General features: G+C 42.7%; 1 protein-coding gene across 1 annotated transcript in view; it reads left to right on the top strand.

Annotated features, from left to right (window-relative positions):
• UNC5C (unc-5 netrin receptor C) overlaps nucleotides 1-21,115 on the top strand; it is a 273,678-nt gene that overhangs the window by 228,075 nt on the left and 24,488 nt on the right. Inside the window, exons 6-8 of the mRNA XM_068403228.1 lie at nucleotides 1,884-2,051; nucleotides 3,345-3,509; nucleotides 20,010-20,201. Of these exons, the coding sequence (XP_068259329.1) occupies nucleotides 1,884-2,051; nucleotides 3,345-3,509; nucleotides 20,010-20,201 (525 nt within the window). The remainder of the gene's footprint in view (nucleotides 1-1,883; nucleotides 2,052-3,344; nucleotides 3,510-20,009; nucleotides 20,202-21,115) is intronic.

Here is a 21,115-nt window from a genome sequence, read left to right as displayed (position 1 = left end):
AGGAGGAACAGGCACCTACACAAACAGCTGATTGCCTCATTGAAGAGAAGGTGATTGCTCCCCTTGCCATAATACACATTGGCTGGAGGCAGCAAGGAGCCATGAGGGCACTTCCTCCAGCCCCAGCGTCCAAGGCACTGTTTCTGCCAATGCATTTCACATTCTTAGTGTTGCTTTTCAGAAATAAGAGTAAAGCCAAAAGGAAGCTTGTGCTTCCAGATATTGGTAAGAGTGTCAGAGCTCAGCAGAATCATCCAGCTTCTTCCATCTCTTTAAATAAGTTTATATTTGGTGTCTGCTACCAAAACATACTCTGATGTCAGGGGCAAAGGGGCAAAGTAGCAAAGCACTCTGGGGCTACAGTTCATAGGCACACAACCTAGCTTAAAAATAAACACCAGAGGAATACAAAGCATGGGATAACATTATTCTGTGTCTGCATCTGCAGCCCTAATCTAATATTGAGGTTGGCTGTGCTTTGGCTGGGGAGGGGCCAGATGAGATGCCCTCCTGGGGTCTCTTCCAGGCTGTGTTCCGCTGCAGCTCTGCCCCACCAGTCTGAGCCTTTGCCCCTGCAAAGTTACTGCCCTGATGCATCCCAGGCGGGGGTATCCACCAGAACAAAACCTCCTCTGACGACGTGCCAGCTGACTGTCCTGGTGTTCCTTACAATCAGCTTAATTATAGGATAGACAAGTAGGAAAAAATCCCTATGATTATCCCTAATATTCATTTCATATTCAGCGTAGCAGTTAGATTTAATTGTAAGCAGTTGCTTCCCTGAAGTTACAATGAGGGCCTTTTAGTTCAGTTTTTATAGAAAACCGACTGAATTGAGTTGATTAGCTGTGCTTGTGATATTGAGGGATGGACCATGCGAGAGCACTGTGTTTTGTAAGTGTGATGAATGCGGAAACATGAAGATGTAGGCATACTGCAACTCTTCCTCATACATATACAGCATTTTTTTCAACAGTGCAGTCAAGAGACATATATGTAGGCGAGCAGCTATTTTTATGGGTTTTGCTACAAAAGCTGCTTAAGGGTTGTGTCATATCACAAACGTTTGGGGATTGGGTAATCTGAGCAGTTAGTATGTTATCCATACCCTGGCGACAACGTTATTACATAGAGCAGCACAGCTCTTTTTTCATCGATCCATCCCAGAAACTGAGGTGGGTAAAAAAGAGAGTCATCATAAATATCAGATAAATTTCTTCCCAAAGTCCAAAAAAAAAATGCATTTAGTGAGAGTTCAGTCTGAGCAGCTTAAATATCTGTTATGGAAGTGCTGGGACATTCATACACACCAGCTGTGTCCACAAAGGGGTGAGTGAAGTTGCCCTGGCATGCTGAAATCACTTTCTGGAAAGAAAGGGAAAGAAAATTATCAGTTCCTAGTCAAAGCCTGGGAGTCTCTCAGCATGCATGGCTGATGGGTACATGTGGGAACATGCTGGAGTACAGGTTACCTCCCTTTGGAAAATGGTGCAGCTTTCAGAGCGCAGACTTCTGTCTGGCAGAGCGGCCCATACTCTCTGAACCCGCAGGGATTTTGGCCATACACATGCCACCAGGTGCTTAGTGCTGGGTCAGGCTGGTTTTCAGGAGAAGGCAGGTCACCTGCCAGCCCTAATAGTCATCAAGTGGTGTTTCTCATTCAGCGTCAGCATTTCTTCGACTTGTACAATGACTCCTGGCATGCTGTACATTCAGTACGTTGGAGACGTGGGTTTGTGTCTGTTCAGTGTTGCTTCTCGTGCTCTTCCTAGCCATCGCTTATGACTGCTGTTGGAGGCAGCATGACACGGAGCCAGAGATGCCTTTGGGCTGACCGGGACGGCTTGCTTACATGATCATACTCTTTCTCTCTTGCTTTTCAGTGAACGGAGGCTGGTCTACCTGGACTGAGTGGTCAGTGTGTAACAGCCGATGCGGGAGAGGTTTTCAGAAGCGTACGAGGACCTGCACCAATCCTGCCCCACTCAACGGTGGTGCCTTCTGCGAGGGCCAGAGTGTTCAGAAAATAGCGTGCACCACTCTGTGTCCAGGTTCAGTATGAACAGTACATAGCCCTAGATAAATAGTTTGTCACCAGTCATTTCAAGAGACGGCTATCAGTTACAAAAGCCTCCTTTTCTTTATTAATAAATCCAACATTTCAGTGAATGAATATGAAATTATATTACGTAAGTAGATAAAATAGCGATCACATTATATCAAGCAAGCAGAGGATTCAGACCCACTTTTGCACGCAGCTTGCACCGGTATCTCAGCCCTGGTAATTCAGTGGATTTGGGGGACATTCAGAGCTTCAAATTGCAGGAGATAAAGGTTGAAAGCTCTGGAAAAGGACTGGAATTTGAATATAGAAAGCAACTGTGATGTAAATATATTTGCAATGTCTGTTCGGTCCAGCTGTCACAGCAAGTGGAGCATCTGTGGTGTGGATGTTAAATTTGAGGCATGTGTTTACCTGACTTCAACTACAATGACGTTTATACTGGAAAGAGATGTGTATGCATACCTTCAAAAAGTATTTAAATGTAAACTTCTGAAAAGTACAAAATTGCTTCAGGATGCGCAAGGTAGTTGGTGGCTTTCTGTGACAAAAGTTCTGCCATCTGTCCTATTGTCCACTGCTTTCCTACCTCTGCAGTCCCACTCAAACCGATGGCAGAAGGTTTTTCTTCAGCTTGTGAAGCTTGGCCATCCATCTCCTGGTCTTAGTGGTGGGTGATACTTAAAAGCTGAAATTTCATCTCTGGTCGCTGTTCCAAGTGACAGACTCTTGGCTCAGGCTGTGTCACTGGAACAATTTCATAGTTGGTTCTTTGGCTGTTCAGTTTAGTGCTTTTGAAAGTCATTTGTGGGATTTTGAAAGGCGCTAAACACATTCCTAATTCTGCTCATGTGAAATAGATCAGTGCCTCTAGATATTTCTTTTAATAGAAAATATTTATTATTAAATGTCTTCCTACTAAAGAAGAAGTTCTGGCCAAGTTTAACTTTAACCTCTGTGTTGAAAAGTGCCAAAAAAAAAAATTGCAGATTCCTGACTTGTTCATTTTCTTGTACACTTTGAGCACAGATAAACTGCTGACAAATTTATAAAAAGGAGAGGAAAGAGCAGAAATGGGGCCAGGGCAGTGAGAAAGGAGAGGAAGAGTGAATGTGCATTTACAGGCCAGAAACAGGACTTTAGGAAGAGCGGACTGACGATCCTTCTGCCTTTCTGGGAATGGCCAGGAGTTGCAGGCTGGCTTGTGCCGAAACGTGCATCACTCTCGCTTGGTCTCACTTTTATGTACCCCCTAACAAGTCAGGTCCTTTCCTTGTCTTAGTGGATGGCAAGTGGACGTCGTGGAGCAAGTGGTCCACCTGCGGCACGGAGTGCACCCACTGGCGCCGGAGGGAGTGCACGGCCCCGGCGCCGAAGAATGGGGGGAAGGACTGCGAGGGGCTGGTGCTGCAGTCCAAGAACTGCACTGATGGGCTCTGCATGCAGGGTAAGTGCCGCTGTGACACCTGCGGGGTCTGAGATGTATGTGGCCACAGAAAAACCTGCAATAGCTGCAGATCAACATCAATGACCTAAAGTCACAGAATCATTTGTAGGCTGGAGGAATGAGTTAATCCAGTTCTCACCAGTCTTGATACCCCACTCTTCTTCCCTGGAGAGGAATGTAATGCTGTCTGAGGTTTATAAGGTTGAGCAGTGAATAATTAGAAAGTCTCATAACAGAGCCCTCTCCCTGCTGCCCTCCCCACAAAACAGGCCTTCTCTCTAATACCAGATCAGCATCTGTCCAGGGAATGTTGGCAGGGACTCTTACGGCAATGCAAATGAAAAGTAGAGGGTTTAGGGCAAAGCCAGCATTTTCAAAAGTGTAAACTTGGCAAAGCAGATCAGTTTGTGGCTTCTTGCTGTCAGGAATGGTGGTTGCATATGTTTCTACATATAACAGTTATGCCCCTTTTCGAATTTGGCGTGCCCTGTAGTAGAAAGAGGTGCCCTGTATCTATGAAGTGCCTATGCAAACTTCATATATAGTTATCAGCATGCTGCAGCCTCATGAAGATCAGCTCTAGCACTGAAATCTATTCTGTGTGTGCCTATTCACGCCATAGTCCTGCCTTTGTGACTAATAAGAGAGAGAAGTAAAAAAAAAAGTAGGCTTTTAGTGTGATTCTGACATGCTGACGAACAATTAGTGTTCTCTGCACCCCATCCCTTCTCAAAAATGAGGTCATCTCCGTTCTGCTGGTGCATTGAAACTTCCTTTCACATTTTGTTAGCACAATAACCTGAGCCAAAATCCTCACATACACCTCTCTCCTGTTCCTTCATCCTGCCTCTCTGCAATACTTCTATGTCAAGCCTCAGCTCTTTGTTGCCCAAAGAGTTGTGGCTGTAACTATCCAGTATCTATGTGTCCAGATCATAAAATGCTTTGAGTTCTCTCACGAAAAAGGAGTCAGGAATTTTTGTTCTCTGAGGCAGGTTACTTTTGACTGAAATAATAGTCACAATGACAGAATAGTGACACTACTAGCTAATAAATAGGTCTGCTTCTTTAATAAGTGCCATATAGGTGGCTACTGTGCTGGCAGCAATCTCTGAGCTACCCTGTGGCACAGTGTGGCCATTTGCTCTGAGGTTTCCAAAAAAGGCTTCTTCAGTGTGGCTCACACAAATGCTTTCATCGCTTTAAAAAATATTAGTCAATGTCAGCAGCCTATAAAGCTATAATTCCTAAAATGTTTGGTTTTTTGGGGAAGACAGAAAGGTGAGATTCAGAGCTCCTCTCTTTTTCTTTCTAAAGATAGAAAAAAAAAATCCAGCCACGTCTTACTGTATAACACCTTGGTGACTTTTATAGTGGGGAAGCTAACGTACTCGTAGCTCCAGCGGTGTGAATAAGTCATTATGGTAAATTAGGAAGAAAAGATACGTTTCCCCATACAGAAGAGCTCTTCAGTATCAGATTATATTTAGACAGGTGTATGTCGTCTTTGTGTATGTGCATAAAGAGAGCCATTTAAGTAGAAATCTTGTGGAAAAGTAGATAGAATGGTACGGCAGAATAAAAGCCCTGTAGGCATCTCATTTATCTGTTGATGGTTTATTGCATTTTATTTGTGAAAGTGGATGCTGAGTATAAAGCAGAGGTCTTCAGCAGGAGAGAGGGTGAGGCTGTTGTGTATCCTATTCTGCTTCATATATATGTATATAAAAAATGGTAATGAAAAATATAGAGACACATATTGACCTGCTTGGCTCCAGGGGCTGTGATCATCCTTCAGTGTTGGAATTTAATGGCAGTGTTTTAATGGTGTCTTTATACTCGTGGGGTTTCATATACCTGTAAAACTTACAGTCCTGCTCCCTGATCCATCACTGCTGAGAAGATTGATTTGCTGTACTTGGTGGCCGTGTGCCTGCTGTGCTCGCTCTGTCTCTCTCTTTTTTTCTTTCTCCTTCTCAGTTTATGCAAAACCAACTTACATTGTTGCTGGTGTGGATCTAGATTCATAGCAAATCGGGCTGCTGAGCTAAGAAGAAACAAAGGACTCCTTTCGTTCCTAAAACACCATGCTGCTTTCCACGTTATTTGAGGCTGGTGGGGACTGGCTTGGCACTGACATTTCTCCTAGCCTGGGGACCTGTGGGTCCACAGCAGACTTCTCCAATACCTTTGTGCCAGTGGGTCTGTCGTGGCACAGGTGGCATGGGGGGAGCCACGGCCACCTTTCCTCTGTGGCCATAGCCCTCCAGGAGATGGGTTGGCCAGCTGCTTACCTGCATCATAGCCAAATCCTGCTTGTATGTGCCCTGGTGCTTCCTCCTTAGTGTCAGTCTCTAGTGAGAGCTTGAAGGTTGACTTTAGCACCGTGAGTGTAGTTGACAGAGTGTAGGTAGACCCTCTTACCAGAAGTCACTAGGCTGTTGCTTTGACAAAAACCCGCTTGTAAATATATATCTCTATATAGCTGTACATAATAGATATCCTGGAAAACGTTGGGTTGAATGAGTCTAATTTACAAGCCCTTTCTCTTCCAGTCTATTATTCACTACAGTAGCATCAGCTGGATAAATTAATAAGCTCTTTCATCAGACTGCCCCTGCTCCAGCAAAGAGCAGCAGTCTGCACCACTATCGATTTCTGTGGGGATAAAAACTGTGGAGCTTTCTCCATCCCTTGTAATTACAGTATTTTACACCTAAAGCTGTAGTTTGTGCTTACCACTAACTGTGGCATTTCTCGTGCAACTCTGCTGTCACATTTATTCAGACTAATGATTTTGCTAGTACACACGTAGACTTCCTTATCCAGTAGTTAGTATTTTTCTGTTAACATGGAAGGATGAACAGTCATTAAACTAGAGAGCCTGCAGAGAGACAGGAGGCTGAACTGAAAAAGAAAAGCAGCTGTAGTGAAAATTTAGCGTGGTCGTTACTATTTTAAATTTCCAAATACACAATATTGCCTAGCAGGTCCCATTAGAACAATTTTGTAATTCCTGTGATAGCATTAATATGACCTTCTGGGACAAAATACGCTGTAGATGTAAGAAGAATTGTCTGGTTACCACCCACACTAGTTGCATTATTGCCTTCATATTGCGTTATTTCCCATTTGAAATATGAGTGACGTGGTAAATACTTCAGTGCAAGGAACAACACTTTTAAAAGCACGCACTGCATCTCACAGGGGATCGCTATAAACTGAAACACTGCAATTAGCCCTCCACTCATCCCACCTAATGACTTTGGTGGGTGTTCTGTGTGAGGACTAAGCAAGAGAAGCACTCCACTGCCAGCTCAAACTTCAGCACAAGTAGTTCCCTTCACTAGATCACAAATATGTTTAAAGCAAAGTACGAGGGGAAGTGTTTTGCTGGGCCCAGTCTGGAATGACATGCGAGATCATGTGTGTGGTACCAAACAGGTGCTAAAAGTCTCTGGCAGGCCAGATGCTGTTTTGCATTATGTGTAAAATGCTGCTGGTAATCAGGAGGAGGTGGACAACCTATGAATAGAGTTGGCTGTGTTGCGTGGTTATGTTGAAGGCTTATTACATGAGTTGTGATATGCAGCTGTCATGCTCAGAGCATGTGTCCTGGTTTTCTGGTGATAAAATTTATGGAATCAATTTTCTGTTACATTTTGTTTCAGTTTGTGGCCAGCCATGGTATGGTGATCAAGGGCCATCAGCAGTGAAAGCCAGGGCAGCTGACCCAGGCTGGCCCACAGGTGTATTCTGTAACGTAAACGTCACGTTCACCATAAATTGGAAGGCTGGTGGGGGGGGGGCCCTGTTTGCTCTGCTCTGCTTTCTTCTTCCTCTTTCTCATCTCTTCTCAATGGTTGTGATCCCTGGAGGAACTTGCCACCATTCTATGGGCTGAGTATAATTTTGTGTCTTTTGTATTAGTATTGATATTGGTTTTCTTATTTTATTAAATCTGTTTAAATTTCAATCCACGAGTCTCCCTCCTTTTCCCAATTCCCTTTCTTGGATGGAGAGGGGCCACTGGGTGATAGAACAACTGGTTATTGTTTAGCCCTGGGTACAGGCTAAATGGAGACAGCATGTCACCTGTGTCCTTTCTGTTGAGGATCTGAAGTGACAGTGTTCAAATCTGTATTCTCCCTGTCCTGAATAAATAAGTACAGAAAGCCCATAGGTGTGAGGTTGGTGCTTGTGCATGCTGGTAAAGCTGTTGATCTTTTCTGAAATCATACCTGTGATGTGCAGGGTTGGCACTAGCATGGTCAAAGGGAGACAACCAGTGCCCCTTCTTTAGCTCACTCTCAGCTTTAGTAGACCACTGTGGCTTTTCATAAAAGGTTGGCTAAGTTGTGCTTTCAATTTTTTCCAAAACACAGGGCTAGCTATCTTACAGCAGCAAGGTAATACCGAAGCACATGCTATCGCTTAAGGACTATGGATTATATGGTTACATAAATAGTACTGTTGCTCTGTGTAGTGAAAACTGTTTACTTTATACAGTCTCACAATACGGAGTACAAATCCGTCATTGAATAGGGCCAAAAGGCAATTTCCACTCATGAATCATTGCCAAGAGTCATCAGATCCAGTGTGGACTCTTCCTTTGTTGCTTTGGATTTAAATAAATGAGTGTGAAAAGACTGAGACGTGCTACTATCACTTAAAAAAATGGAAGAAAAGATTCAAAACATCTTCATCCATCATTGCAGACAATGCTCTGGACTAATTCTCACGTCACTTTGGTTCTGTCTTTGCATGTAGCTTAAGTACTTGGAAATTCAAATAGCGAATACACCACTTGAGAAAAAGGCACCTATACTATGGTGAAGATGTTATTATCAGACTAGTAATTCCATTCCTTTTTTAAAAAAAAGGCTGCCTTCTAATCAAGAGTGAATTGATGTGAAATGGTGATGGCAAATCTATATTTGCCGAGCACTTTGAAATCTTCGTCTGAAAGGCAGTATGAAGTTCATAAGGTTACTTCTTACAGTGATAGTGCCTAAGCAAGTGAAAAAAGATGCAGTTTGTCATGCTTGTGCATGAAATGGTTAACTGCTGCCCTTTTCCAGTCTTGTGCCTGTTAATACACAGATCTCGAGTAGAAAGCAAGATTAACCTGATACTAACATCTCTTTCTTTCTGAAACATATATATTCTGCACATGCCCTTCTTGTTTAATATAACATGCCAGAACCTCTGATGGAATAAGCATTCGTTTCCCTTTTTGGCTTGTTTTGAAAGCAGGCATTCAGGGAAGAATTAGAGGGCAGAGCATTTTGATGAGGACCTCTGGTCCTCCAGAGCAGATTAGTGTGCAAAGAGCAGGGGAATGTTTTCCAGTGTCCGGGAGGTAAGCAAAGCTCACTCAAGGGAGACCACAACAGAAGCCCGTGTGTGCAGAGGAATGAAATAAAACCTTTTATTAAGAGCATGTGGGTCAAGAGAGAACTTCTAATACGTTCAGTCTGTCAGCATAGTGATTTAGCCACCTGGCCTGTTTCACTGAGCCCTTGAAGGGGTAGTTTCATTCATTTGAAGAATGCATCTCATCTGTTCCTAGAGGAAATTTTCTGTAATACTGTTATTTGATATGATGTGTTATTCTGTTTTTAACCCAACTACTATGTAATGATGTAGCAGCCCAGGGAGTTTATGCACACATCTCAGAGTGGCGACTCATCTTTATTTTTATTGTAGCGACATGACAAATCCCCAGCTGAGAAGCATCCACACTCTGGTGGGCCCTCTGCAACTGAGAGCTCTTGCCTAGAAAACCTAATGCTCAAAGCAGGTAAAAGCATTGAGAGAAAGCAGAAGTGTAGAGCCACAAGCAGAGCCCAGGACACTGAAGTTGCTGTGTCTTACCCCAGTCAGTTCAGAAAGAGCCACCTCCACATTAATTTTAATGAAAGGCAAGTGCTCTAAGATCTCTAGGCTGTTTTGAAAAATCTCAAGTATTCAAAAATATTATAGCCATGCAGAGAGGAGGAAAACCCCAACCTCATCCGTCTATAATTTTCATTCTTCTTTTAATTCCCTTGAATTTTTCTTTTATTCTTCCCTTATTTCTCTGCACATTAAAAAAAAAGTTACTCAGATGAAAGAAAAATGCAAGCTTATAATAAAGTCTAACTGATACACTAACTTCATCGTGGAAAAAAAACCCCAACCATACAGTGACAATAATGAGTGTTTATATTTTCTTTACCATGCACAAAGGTGGGTGTATTTCATGATTTTTGCTTTCCTGGCAGGGTGTCAGGCAGAGTGAGCTTACATGAGCAGCACAAGGCTCATCAGGGAGTCAGTGACAGGAGCAGGAATAAAACTCAGCATGCTCTATTTCTAAATCTGTGTTTTACATAAAGGACTAACAAAAGCATTGGCAGCATCCTTAAATGAAAACTCATGTCAGGGAAGGAAGTTTCTATAGTTTGGGAAGCGAACGCTGAGCTGATCAGCTGGTTCTGGAGTCTCAGGGATTTTTGAGGTTACAAGCCAGAAAGCCAGAAAACACAAGTTAACTTACCTGTGAGCTTATAGACCTGCCAAAGATTTTGATATGTGTCACTGAACATCCGTGTGAATAACTCATGCTTTCTATGAGCCTTTGTTCCAGCAGTCCTAACAGTTTCAATCCCCTCTTCTAGATCATCTTCCAGCTGTCCCTTCCTTCATCTAGCTGTTTGCCATGTGTCCCCTCTTCAGTGCTGCCCCATGTCCTTATCTCAGCCCTCCTGTAACCCATTTGCTCTTGTACTGCTACAACTGCAAAACAAAGCAAACCCCAGGAAGTCTATTTAACGTTCAGTCATTGCAAACGTGGAATTGGCAAGTACACAATCTAGCAAATTGCGATGCTAGACATGTGTTTACTTTTGCTGTCAAACGTGCATAACAAACCTGATGTTAAGGTTGTGTGCTTCTAAGATACTAAAGATTGACATAAGATTTAGCCAAAAGGTCAAAGTCCTTAACTGTAAAAGATTGCATAATGTCAAATTTGCCTATTCTAATCCACATCAAATGTTAGCAACAAGTTATCCTACCCTTCCATCTTCCCCCGCACCCATAGAGATGACATGCATGTTTAAACTCAGGCAAAACCTTTCTAACAGTGTTAAGAAAATGTCAGACATCTAATTTAAAATTAAAACATAGTTGCAATCTTAATTATAGAATATCATAAACTCCTGTTCAAGACAGAACAAGAGAGACTCCCCATTTAACCTACCTGATCAGGGAAGATCTTCTTTGCCTCTGTCTATACTGCTGGAGGCTGTCCTGAGGAGCCCCAGATCCCTGAGGCCTCAGAAGAAGTCAGGATAGAGGAGGAATCTGCCTTGGTAGATGAGGGCTGGGTCAGGGACCTATTAAGCAACCTGGACGTCCATAAATCCATGGGCCCTGATGGGATGCACCCGCGGGTGCTGAGGGAGCTGGCGGAAGTCATTGCTAGGCCACTCTCCATCATCTTTGCTAAGTCGTGGGCAACGGGAGAGGTGCCTGAGGACTGGAGGAAAGCGAATGTCACTCCAGTCTTCAAAAAGGGCAAGAAGGAGGACCTGGGTAACTATAGACCGGTCAGCCTCACCTCCATCCCCGGAAAGGTGATGGAACAACTTGTTCTTGGTGCTGTCTCTAGGCACATCAAGGATAGGGGGATCATTAGGGGCACTCAACATGGCTTCACCAAGGGGAAGTCATGCTTAACCAACTTGATAGCTTTTTATGAGGACATAACCTGGTGGACAGATGATGGTAAAGCTGTGGATGTGGTCTATCTTGATTTCAGTAAAGCGTTTGACACTGTCTCCCACAGCATCCTCGCAGCTAAACTGAGGAAGTGTGGTCTGGATGATGGGGTAGTGAGGTGGATTGTGAACTGGCTGAAGGAAAGAAGCCAGAGAGTGGTGGTCAATGGGACAGAGTCCAGTTGGAGGCCTGTGTCTAGCGGAGTACCGCAAGGGTCGGTACTGGGACCAGTTCTATCCAATATATTCATTAATGACTTGGATGAGGGATTAGAGTGCGCTGTCAGCAAGTTCGCTGATGACACAAAACTGGGAGGTGTGGCTGATGTGCCGGAAGGCTGCGCAGCCATTCAGAGAGACCTGGACAGGCTGGAGAGTTGGGCTGGGAGAAATTTAATGAAATATAACAAGGGCAAGTGTAGAGTCCTGCATCTGGGCAAGAACAACCCCATGTACCAGTACAAGTTGGGGACAGAGCTGTTGGAGACCAGCGTAGGGGAAAGGGACCTGGGGGTCCTAGTGGACAACAGGATGACCATGAGCCAGCAGTGTGCCCTTGTGGCCAAGAAGGCCAATGGCATCCTGGGGTGTATTAGAAGGGGTGTGGTTAGCAGGTCGAGAGAGGTTCTCCTCCCCCTCTACTCTGCCCTGGTGAGGCCGCATCTGGAATATTGTGTCCAGTTCTGGGCCCCTCAGTTCAAGAAGGACAGAGAACTGGTAGAGAGAGTCCAGCGCAGAGCCACGAAGATGATTAAGGGAGTGGAACATCTCCCTTATGAGGAGAGGCTGAGGGAGCTGGGTCTCTTTAGCTTAGAGAAGAGGAGACTGAGGGGTGACCTCATTAATGTTTATAAGCATGTAAAGGGCAAGTGTCATGAGGATGGAGCCAGGCTCTTCTCAGTGACATCCCTTGACAGGACAAGGGGCAATGGATGCAAGCTGGAACACAGGAGGTTCCACTTAAATATGAGGAAAAACTTCTTTACGGTGAGAGTGACCGAACACTGGAACAGGCTGCCCAGAGAGGTTGTGGAGTCTCCTTCTCTGGAGACATTCAAAACCCGCCTGGACGCGTTCCTGTGTGATATGGTCTAGGCAATCCTGCTCCGGCAGGGGGATTGGACTAGATGATCTTTCGAGGTCCCTTCCAATCCCTAACATTCTGTGATTCTGTGATTCTGTAATACCGAAGTAAATAATCAGTCACAAAACCTCAAGCTCCCTGTTTATTAGCCCACCCTGAACATGACAATAATTAGTCCTTTAGAAGGAAAATAAATTACTGTGCATTGTCTCTGGGATGCCTGATATCATATCTGACCTTCAGCATCATTACTGCAGACGTGAAGGTCTTTCTTTAGAACAGCAAATATAGGAAGAATCTGGGCACATTCCGTCTGAGAGTTTTTTGCAGCTCCAGGGATAACTGAATTAATGTTGAAAAGACTTCATCATGGGAATTAAGAACAGAAGCAACTGGGTGCATGTCATTTGGGACGCGTATGGAAAAAATTATGAGCTTGCAGGCTTTGAACTGGAACTCTGATGTGTCTATATCCCAGAGAAACAAAGGATTGTTCCAGTAAACTCTCATGTCACAATGTGTGTACCACATACCTACTTTAAATCATCTGGGAACTGCTTCCTTCAAATTTTAGGCATCTACATGTAAGAATTAGTTTCTGTTCATTGGTCCATCATAGCTCTGTGGTTCAGAGCCTGTTGCCAGCCAGAGCTTTTTCCTACTTCAGTGTCGCTACTCTGGATAAAGCCATCAAAGTAGAGAAAGAAGGGCGGCAGTTGAATGTGTGCCCTCTTCTTTTCTTATAGGCAATTTAAGGGCATTGACTTGGAGCCAAAAGGAGAAGTGCTGTTACAATATATTATGCTCAACCTGTTGAGTTCATTGCAACAGGATGTTATTGAGACAAGTCATGTGGCTAGGCTTTCAAAAGGGCCACATAATTACGTGACCTTAGCTCCTTTTGAAACTGCTACACAGAGGGTAAAGAGCATTTATAGATTAGAAGCAAGTGGTGCTGGATTAAAATATGATGCATTAAGGAAACAAGCAGTTATGGCGTGCTTTATGCAATCTGCACTTTATTAAATGAAAATGCATGTCTCCAACTCTCACTGACCTTGATACAGTCTCAAAATATGTATCATTAACTGGGACCTCAGCAGCTAATGTTATAAAGCAATTTCTTTGCAGGATAATTGTAAATATTTTTGTAAATATGACTCAAACTGTATAAGCCTAGTAAATAAGTTCCCAGAAAGATCACCTTCAGCTACTCCACCATCTTACCTAGTTACTTGCTGGGAAGAGAGAAAGTAGCTGGGGAAAATACAAATGGAAAACTGGGAATTTCTCTTTCTCTCTTATGTGAATATATTATGTTCTGCAAGCAACAGAATAAAATATTTTCATAATCTGATCAATTCACTCTAAAATTGATATCCATTAATACAATATGTATGTATATATGCCCATGAATATGCTGAGGGGTAGATTCTTCCCCAGCAGAAAAAAAGAGAGCTTAGAAAAGTTCTTTTGGTGACTATTTGGTGACACCCTGTTTCGATTTCAGTCTCAAGGGAGTCAGTGACATAATCTCTGCCCAATTATCTTTCTAGGTCTGAGATTCTTCTGTTCCCAAATGCTTCATTTTTCTCCAACTTGGCAGAAGGTTTATCTACTCCTCCCAAGGAAAACTTGCTGTAAAAAGGGTCAGCCTGCCTGTTTGTCAAAGCTAACCCCCTAAAGCAGGTGATCTCACACAGGCAGGTACACTGAAGGCCATTCAGCCACAGAGACCCACCGTTGGGTCTCCTGGGGTCCCTGGCACAGATGTGTTTCCAGAAGGTCAGAGCAAGGCATGTGGGATCAGAATGCTCAGGCTGGACTTCCAGCATTTGAGGATCATCTGCCTTCACTAACTGCACGAAACTAATTAAATGAGCTTCAAAATCTATTTAGTTAAATGGACACAATTCCCCAGACCAGTGCAAGTGCGACTGATGCTGAAATTCAGTTAAATTAAATAGAAAAGACTTCAGCAGGCTTTTTATCAATATACCAACATTGGACCGGTTTATCTTTCCAGTACAATCTGACATATTCACCCTTCTTCACTTTTCCCAGTGTGTTCCATCATTATAAAGGTGCTTAAATTGCTCTTCACATGCTTTATAGAAAGAGAATAGGCAATGCCTACATAATGCACCTTTACAATGATACATCTGCATTTGTGCAAAGGATTTGTGCCAGTATAATTGCTTTAGTTTAAAAAAGCCCACCTTTAACACTTAATAGAAGCACTTCCACAGCGACAAAAAAATTATTTACAAGCCTAAAGTGGAATATGAAGTAGACTACATGGAGAAACATCAACTTAATTAAAGGCTTTTTAATGAATGCATTTACCGTGCAATTACAGTGGTGCAATTTCTGTGCGTTAACCCAAGCCTCCCACTGATTCTCCAGGTATGACATAGGGTGAGGTACTTGTAAAATGAGGGAAATAAATATACACTTTTGGTAGGCCTCTGAGAACCTCAAACAGAAGGGACTATGCAAGTGTAAAGTATGATTATTGCTATTTTACTCATCCAGCAGTAAGTTACACAACAAAACATCAAAAGCCCCTTTGAAAGTGTACATCTCCCAACAAGCTGTAGGAAGAAGCTTAAATTACTTTTCTCAAAGCAAGTAGCTCACTGTGAAACCAGCTGCTCTGAGTGTGAGTCAGCAGCCTCAGCAGCCTTCCCAGAGTCAAATCCACCAGCACCTTTCTAAATTCACCCTTGTTAAAAATTTTTATGATCCTGGTAGAAGTCCCTCAGGTACTTGCCAAGCAGCGCTGTTAATACAAGGAGGGGGGGGGGGGGGGGAAAAAAACACACAAGAAAAAGATCTCTTTTCACTGCAGTTACTTTGAAGAGAGGAGAGAAGTCATTCTTCATTATTTCAGTTACTAATCCCAGCAGGTTTGCATCATTATCTGATTAAAATGTCCTTTCTCATTGTTTAAAGGTGTAGTCAGAGGGACCAGTGTGCAAGCCAACTTTCTAAAGCAATATCTGTGCTCTTGTGCTGGAAGCATGGCAGCAACCCTACCTCCTGCCCAGCCACCACCACCAGCGCATGGCTGCAAGCCTTCCCCTTACCGCTGCCAATGCAATGCCCATTTCCTTTTGGAAGAGCACTTTCATGACAAAGGAGTGTTTAAAAGTAGTTCTATTCTAAAAAGTCCTGCCCAAATGGCAGAAGGCATCTGTAGTTGCCATGTCTGAGTGATCTCTGACAAATGTGCCTAGTTTGCAAGTGCAAATGGAGCTGGCATTTGACCAGTGGATGACTGGGGTTACCGACTTGGCTGGGATGCTGAAAGTCAACCGAAGGTAAGGTCTCTGCTAGCTTCAGCCAGGGGAGCCTGCCCACATACTGTGAGCAAAGAGTGTTTTATGATCACCACAGCCTAGCTTGTGTAGTGCCATCACCTCAACAACTTGACATCTCACTTAGCAGCCCTTAACCCTTCTACCTAGGCCATGCCTTTCTTCTATGTAAAAAACGTATGTTTCTCAGACTGAAAATGTGTCCTCGCAGACACTTGTGCAAGCCAGGCTGTGTTTGCAGGGAAGCAGTTGGCTGGAGTTGGGTGCTTGGTTCAGTTCACAGCATACACAGGAGAATAAAATCAAGCTCAGTTTACTAAGCATGTTGGTTTGTGAGGCTAATAGAAGCAGCAAGAAGTATCCTCGCCTCTTCCTCCTGTTTTAATAGACATGCCTTTGAATACATACACAAAACATTTCTGTTGAAGAAATTGGTGTCACTGTTATGGAGTGCTGCAAGGGTGCTCTCCGTAGTTATCGTTAAGAGAATCTATGCAAACTTGTAAGACGCAAATAAGTTTTTGTGACAAAGAGGGTCTATAAAGAGGTTGCGATGAGGTAAATTTCTTTTAGAATATTTGAGGACCACACTTGTTTACTTTGCTGAAAAGACTTGAATTTGAATTTCCATTTTTCTGTGAGGAAAGAATGCTTTCAATAATATCACAGCTAATCCAGTCCTTTGTGCCTGTTGAGTGGCAGTTGCTAGACCACTTCAGACGTGGCAGGGATGGCACACAACCTTGAATACAAAACTTGCCAGCTGAAATGCAACATGAGAACATAGAAATAGCCTTCCTGGCTATGCACGGGTGAGCTCGAGCTCCATGGGTGATGCAGAGTCAGGGGACACATGCTGCCCCACGCCAGCTCCCACAAGAACATGCTGGGGCACATGAAGTGCAGGGAGATGTCCTCAACTTTCCCAGTGGATTTGAGTACGAGGCAAAAAGGCATTCGGAGATGCAACCAGCCTAAATTCCACCTTGTCCTTGTGCCTCATATTTCCTGCTGACCACCTTTTGGTCTCCAGAGACATTTTGCCAAAGGAAATATTGGGCATAAGGCTATAGCTGAAATTTAAGTTGACTAAATATGGGGCCTCAGCATTCATCTGGGGGGTAAGTGGGGAGTAACTAGGGTACTGTAAATTTATGCCCAGATTTGCTGAGCACTCACTCAAGCCTTCAGAAGTTGCTCGCCTGACTTTTTGTGGCCAATACCTGGAGTACACTAGTAGAAGTAGGAAGCAGTTATTACGAAAGATTGAGTATGTGTGTTGAGAGTACACATAGGTGAACTTGCCTCAAAGAACCAAATAAATGAATGTAAGAGCATAATATTTCTAAAAGCAATTGTACGACTGGAATTATTGCTGTGAAATAAAAGTTTTGAATAGATATTACAGGCAATATAATCTGTCCCATGACGACTCAGAAAAAACATCATCATCAAAAAGTAGCTCTTCTTGCTCTGGTATTTCAGTGAAGGTAGCATTTATGCAATAGTTAATGTCTGGCAACTTCGAGGGGAGGTATGTCTATACCTGTGATTGGGACAGACTGTATCTTCATTACCAAGCAGTGCAGCCCAGCAGGAAGAGCTATGTAAAGTGCAACAGATGCCGAGCACCCAAACTCAGCATTTCTGGGAGCTGGGGATTATTACTCCAGTCTGCCTGTAGCATGGTCCTGTGCATTAGGCGTGCACCAGGAGTGCATTTTCCAGTTTCATTTCACCTGCAGAGAGTCCCTGGCTGTGCGAGCTCCTTGCAGTGCAATCCAAGGAGAGGGGGTGAAATTCCCTTCAAAAGCACTGAAGGGAAGGTGGTGGAGGAGAGGTACCTTCTGTCTTACACTGACTCTAATCCCATCCCTGACAGCTACTCCTCCGCTTACTTTGGATCTGTCATTTACCTTTCCAGCAAGATGGGACTTGGAGCATTTCACTTGTTTCCCATATGGATGGAAAGCAGCTGGGAGGTGCTCAGCGAGTTCCTAGGACTCGTGCGCAAACTAAGCAGCTCCAGCATGCTGTGCTGTAGGAGCTGCAGAAAGAAGAGACAAAGGAAACGATCTCTCTTATTTATCCGTTCTGAAATTCAGCTGTAAATTGTGTTATGATTTTGTCGATATACGGTGCTCACAGAGATTTCAAATAAATAATGTTATGACCTCAGGGCCCTTATTGATTTTGTAATAATTTCGAAGAGAAGCCACTCAGTTTCCCGTTTGCTGACAAATTCTTTGCTCTCTGAGGAATCCCTATTGAACATACATTAAAGACGGGATAAAATAATTCCAGGGAAATACAGAGAGAGGGCTTTGTGCATGGGCTCTGCTCAGCGAATGGGTATTTAACCTCTGACCAGCGATGACAGGTCTCCTTTAGCTCTATTAGATCAACAGTGAGCTACTATAATTAAATAAAAAAACTGTTTAGAGCCTCACTGAACATGTCCTGGGAATTAAAGCATATGGCAGGGATAGGGAAAAAAGACTTTCCATATGCTAATGACCCTTGATGTCTGAAATAAATTAGATCCATTAGAGTTTATGCTCAATAAAAGAAAGACTTTAAGCACTCCAAAGTTAGTGACTCGAGACCGATTTTGGCTTAGAAATTCAATCTGCCTGCTTATTAATTCTTAGTAAGGCTCTGGAAGAGACAGGGGATGCAAAATCATACTTCTGTGCTGTATCAGAATTTTAAAGTGCCATCAGTTTCTTTTCCTTCTTTCTTTAATTAAACCTTTTTTCATGCTTCCCTTTTTTGTTCTCATTAATTTGATTTTGTTCCCATTTTTGTTTAATTTCTTTCTTTTTAAGGTTTCATTTATCCTATTTCAACTGAACAGAGAACCCAGAATGAATATGGATTTTCTTGTAAGTTTAATGTTTGATTTTACGTTCCTGGATACTAATTTGATGCTGTTCCTTGGGTCAAGCTTTACTGTTACACCAGCTCTGTGTGACTAGGCAAAGAGGGACCTACTCGGCAGAATAACGTGACAGCAGTTGCAGTGTTTTGCTGTCAGTGAGTTGACACAGACTGATAATGGCCCTTATGCATGAGGAAAATGGGAGAAGATGCTGCCTCAGAGACAGAAACTGGAGAGGATGAGCCCTCTTCTCATTAAGATTTCCTTAGCAAATGGAGGAAATGTGGTGGAGGGGTAACTTTTCTTTGAGCTGGAACTCAGAGATCTGCTTCCTGAACTGCTGAGGAAAAAAATGTGATGTTTCAAGACTGGTACACTGAAGGTCTGATAGCTGGGAGCTTGCAGAGGTTGATCAGTCTCTTTCAACATCTGCCAGCTCTCACCTCTGCGCTGGAGGGCAGCCTGGCTTAAATGGCTAGAAGGCAGGGAGCAAAAAAATAAAATAAAAATTATTTCACATGTTTCAAACTAATAAAAATGGGGTACTAAAAAAGTCTGTTTTGTTTTTGCACTTTCTTTGTTCTTTACGCTATCTCTAAAACTGGGATTCTTCACTGTATAGAAACACATCAAATTTTGGTCATATATTCAGACCTTTTGGAAAAAAATGTCTAGTGGATAATGATGCTAGAGATTAGCCTGGAATTAGTGCCGGAGATATGGTATAAGCAGCCAGTAGAAATATCATAGCCATTTTCTCACAAGACAGCTCTAATAAATCTGGGTTCCTTTTCGTAAATTACCACATTATTTCTTGTGCTTGCTTCGGCTTTTATCTAAATACGGATATGTTAATGCCAGTGATGAGAATTCTCTGCTTTACTATTTTTTTTTAAAGGGAAATGGATGGAAGGGAAAAATGGCTTGACACATTATAGTTCAAAAAAAGCAAACTCAAAGATACATCCTGATATTCTAAATGTTACAAAGAAAATGGACTTTTTGGGGGGTTTGACTTTTTTTTTTACTAAAAAATAAGGCTTCTGAAGTTTAAAAACCCACAACTTTTTTTTTTGTTATCAAATGAACCACTGAATACCAATATTATGACACTATATCACTAAGACATACTATTTTATTTCACAGGGTGAATTTGCTTCATGAGACTAAGCCTATAACATGTATTATGCTTAGTAGTTCACAGCCTAGGTACTAGATAGACGAATGAGTAGATAGAGAAAGAGTTAGAACACCAGTTAGAGAGAAATCAAATATCATTTTCCATCAAAAGGGCATAGACCTGTTATGTAGCTTTGGAAATAGATTTTAAATTAACCTATAAAAAAGGTAGTAAATATCTGCAGGAAATGAGAATAATAAGAATGTAGTTTCTTGGAAGTCCCTGTGAGGAGCACATTTCTTCAATGTTCCTGGCCTCTCTCCTTCTAGCTGCTCCTGACTCAGATGATGTTGCTCTTTACGTTGGGATCGTCATAGCCGTGATCGTGTGCCTGGCTATTTCCGTGGTTGTGGCCCTGTTTGTCTATCGCAAGAACCACCGTGACTTTGAGTCAGATATTATCGACTCCTCGGCGCTAAATGGGGGATTTCAGCCTGTTAACATCAAGGCTGCAAGGCAAGGTGAGTTGTCATTTCACTCCGTGTTGACCAATTCAGGGAGATGGGTATGGTCTCTTGGGCTGCATGAATGATATTTGCTGGATGCTTGTTGGCACTTCATAAAAGGGAGAAAGATTATATCTATTTGTTTCTGATGGTCAAGTGCTCAAAACTCAGACTGGCATTTTTCAGATGTGCTCAAGAGCATAAAGCAGAGGAATTTAACCTCTGAAGAGAGAGTGTGAATGTAAGAGTGAAACACAGAGACATTTATGGAAATACAGGTCCAGTTCAAATTTAAAGCAAAGGCAAAGCTCTGACAGAAACAACGGAGGCAGGATTCATCACAGGAGTGATATTACAGTACAGTCATTCTATCACATCTTCCTCCCTTCGTTCACTAATAGCCTTTTTTTTACTGTGCCCTGTCTCCACAGGCATAAATAGTAGTTTAAGAAGTACTGTACTTTCAATAGACAATGTGAAAGAAGAAGTTGCAGTAGGACATCATTTAATAATGACCATTTTTATCACTGGTGCATAACAGCTTGATTATTTCCACACTTCACTGGCCAGAAAAAAACACTCTGAAGGTAGTGCTAGCTTTTTCAAGACCCATATTTAGGCTGAAGAGTTCCTTTTTTCCCAATATGTGTGCAAGATGAATAAATCAAAATAAGAGTTAAGGTGACAAGAGAGTTGTCATGTGGAAGATCAGCAGAAGTGTCATTTTCTTTTCTGGAGATACTTTTAAAAGAAATCTTCAAAAAGGGTGATGCAGGTACTAATCCCCCACTGCAGGAAGCTGTGGGCACGATGATTTCATAGGTTTGTTCTGTCTTTTATTTCAGGCATGCTGTTGTTAAGCCAATTAGATAAATTGGTTAATGATTGTCACTTAGCATTTAGGGAGAGGGTATTAGTTGGTAAAACTA

Source organism: Nyctibius grandis, chromosome 6, assembly GCF_013368605.1.
Source record: "Nyctibius grandis isolate bNycGra1 chromosome 6, bNycGra1.pri, whole genome shotgun sequence".
Lineage (NCBI taxonomy): Eukaryota > Metazoa > Chordata > Aves > Nyctibiiformes > Nyctibiidae > Nyctibius > Nyctibius grandis.
Note: the sequence above shows the minus strand (reverse complement) of the source record. Positions and strands in the feature narration are given on the sequence as shown.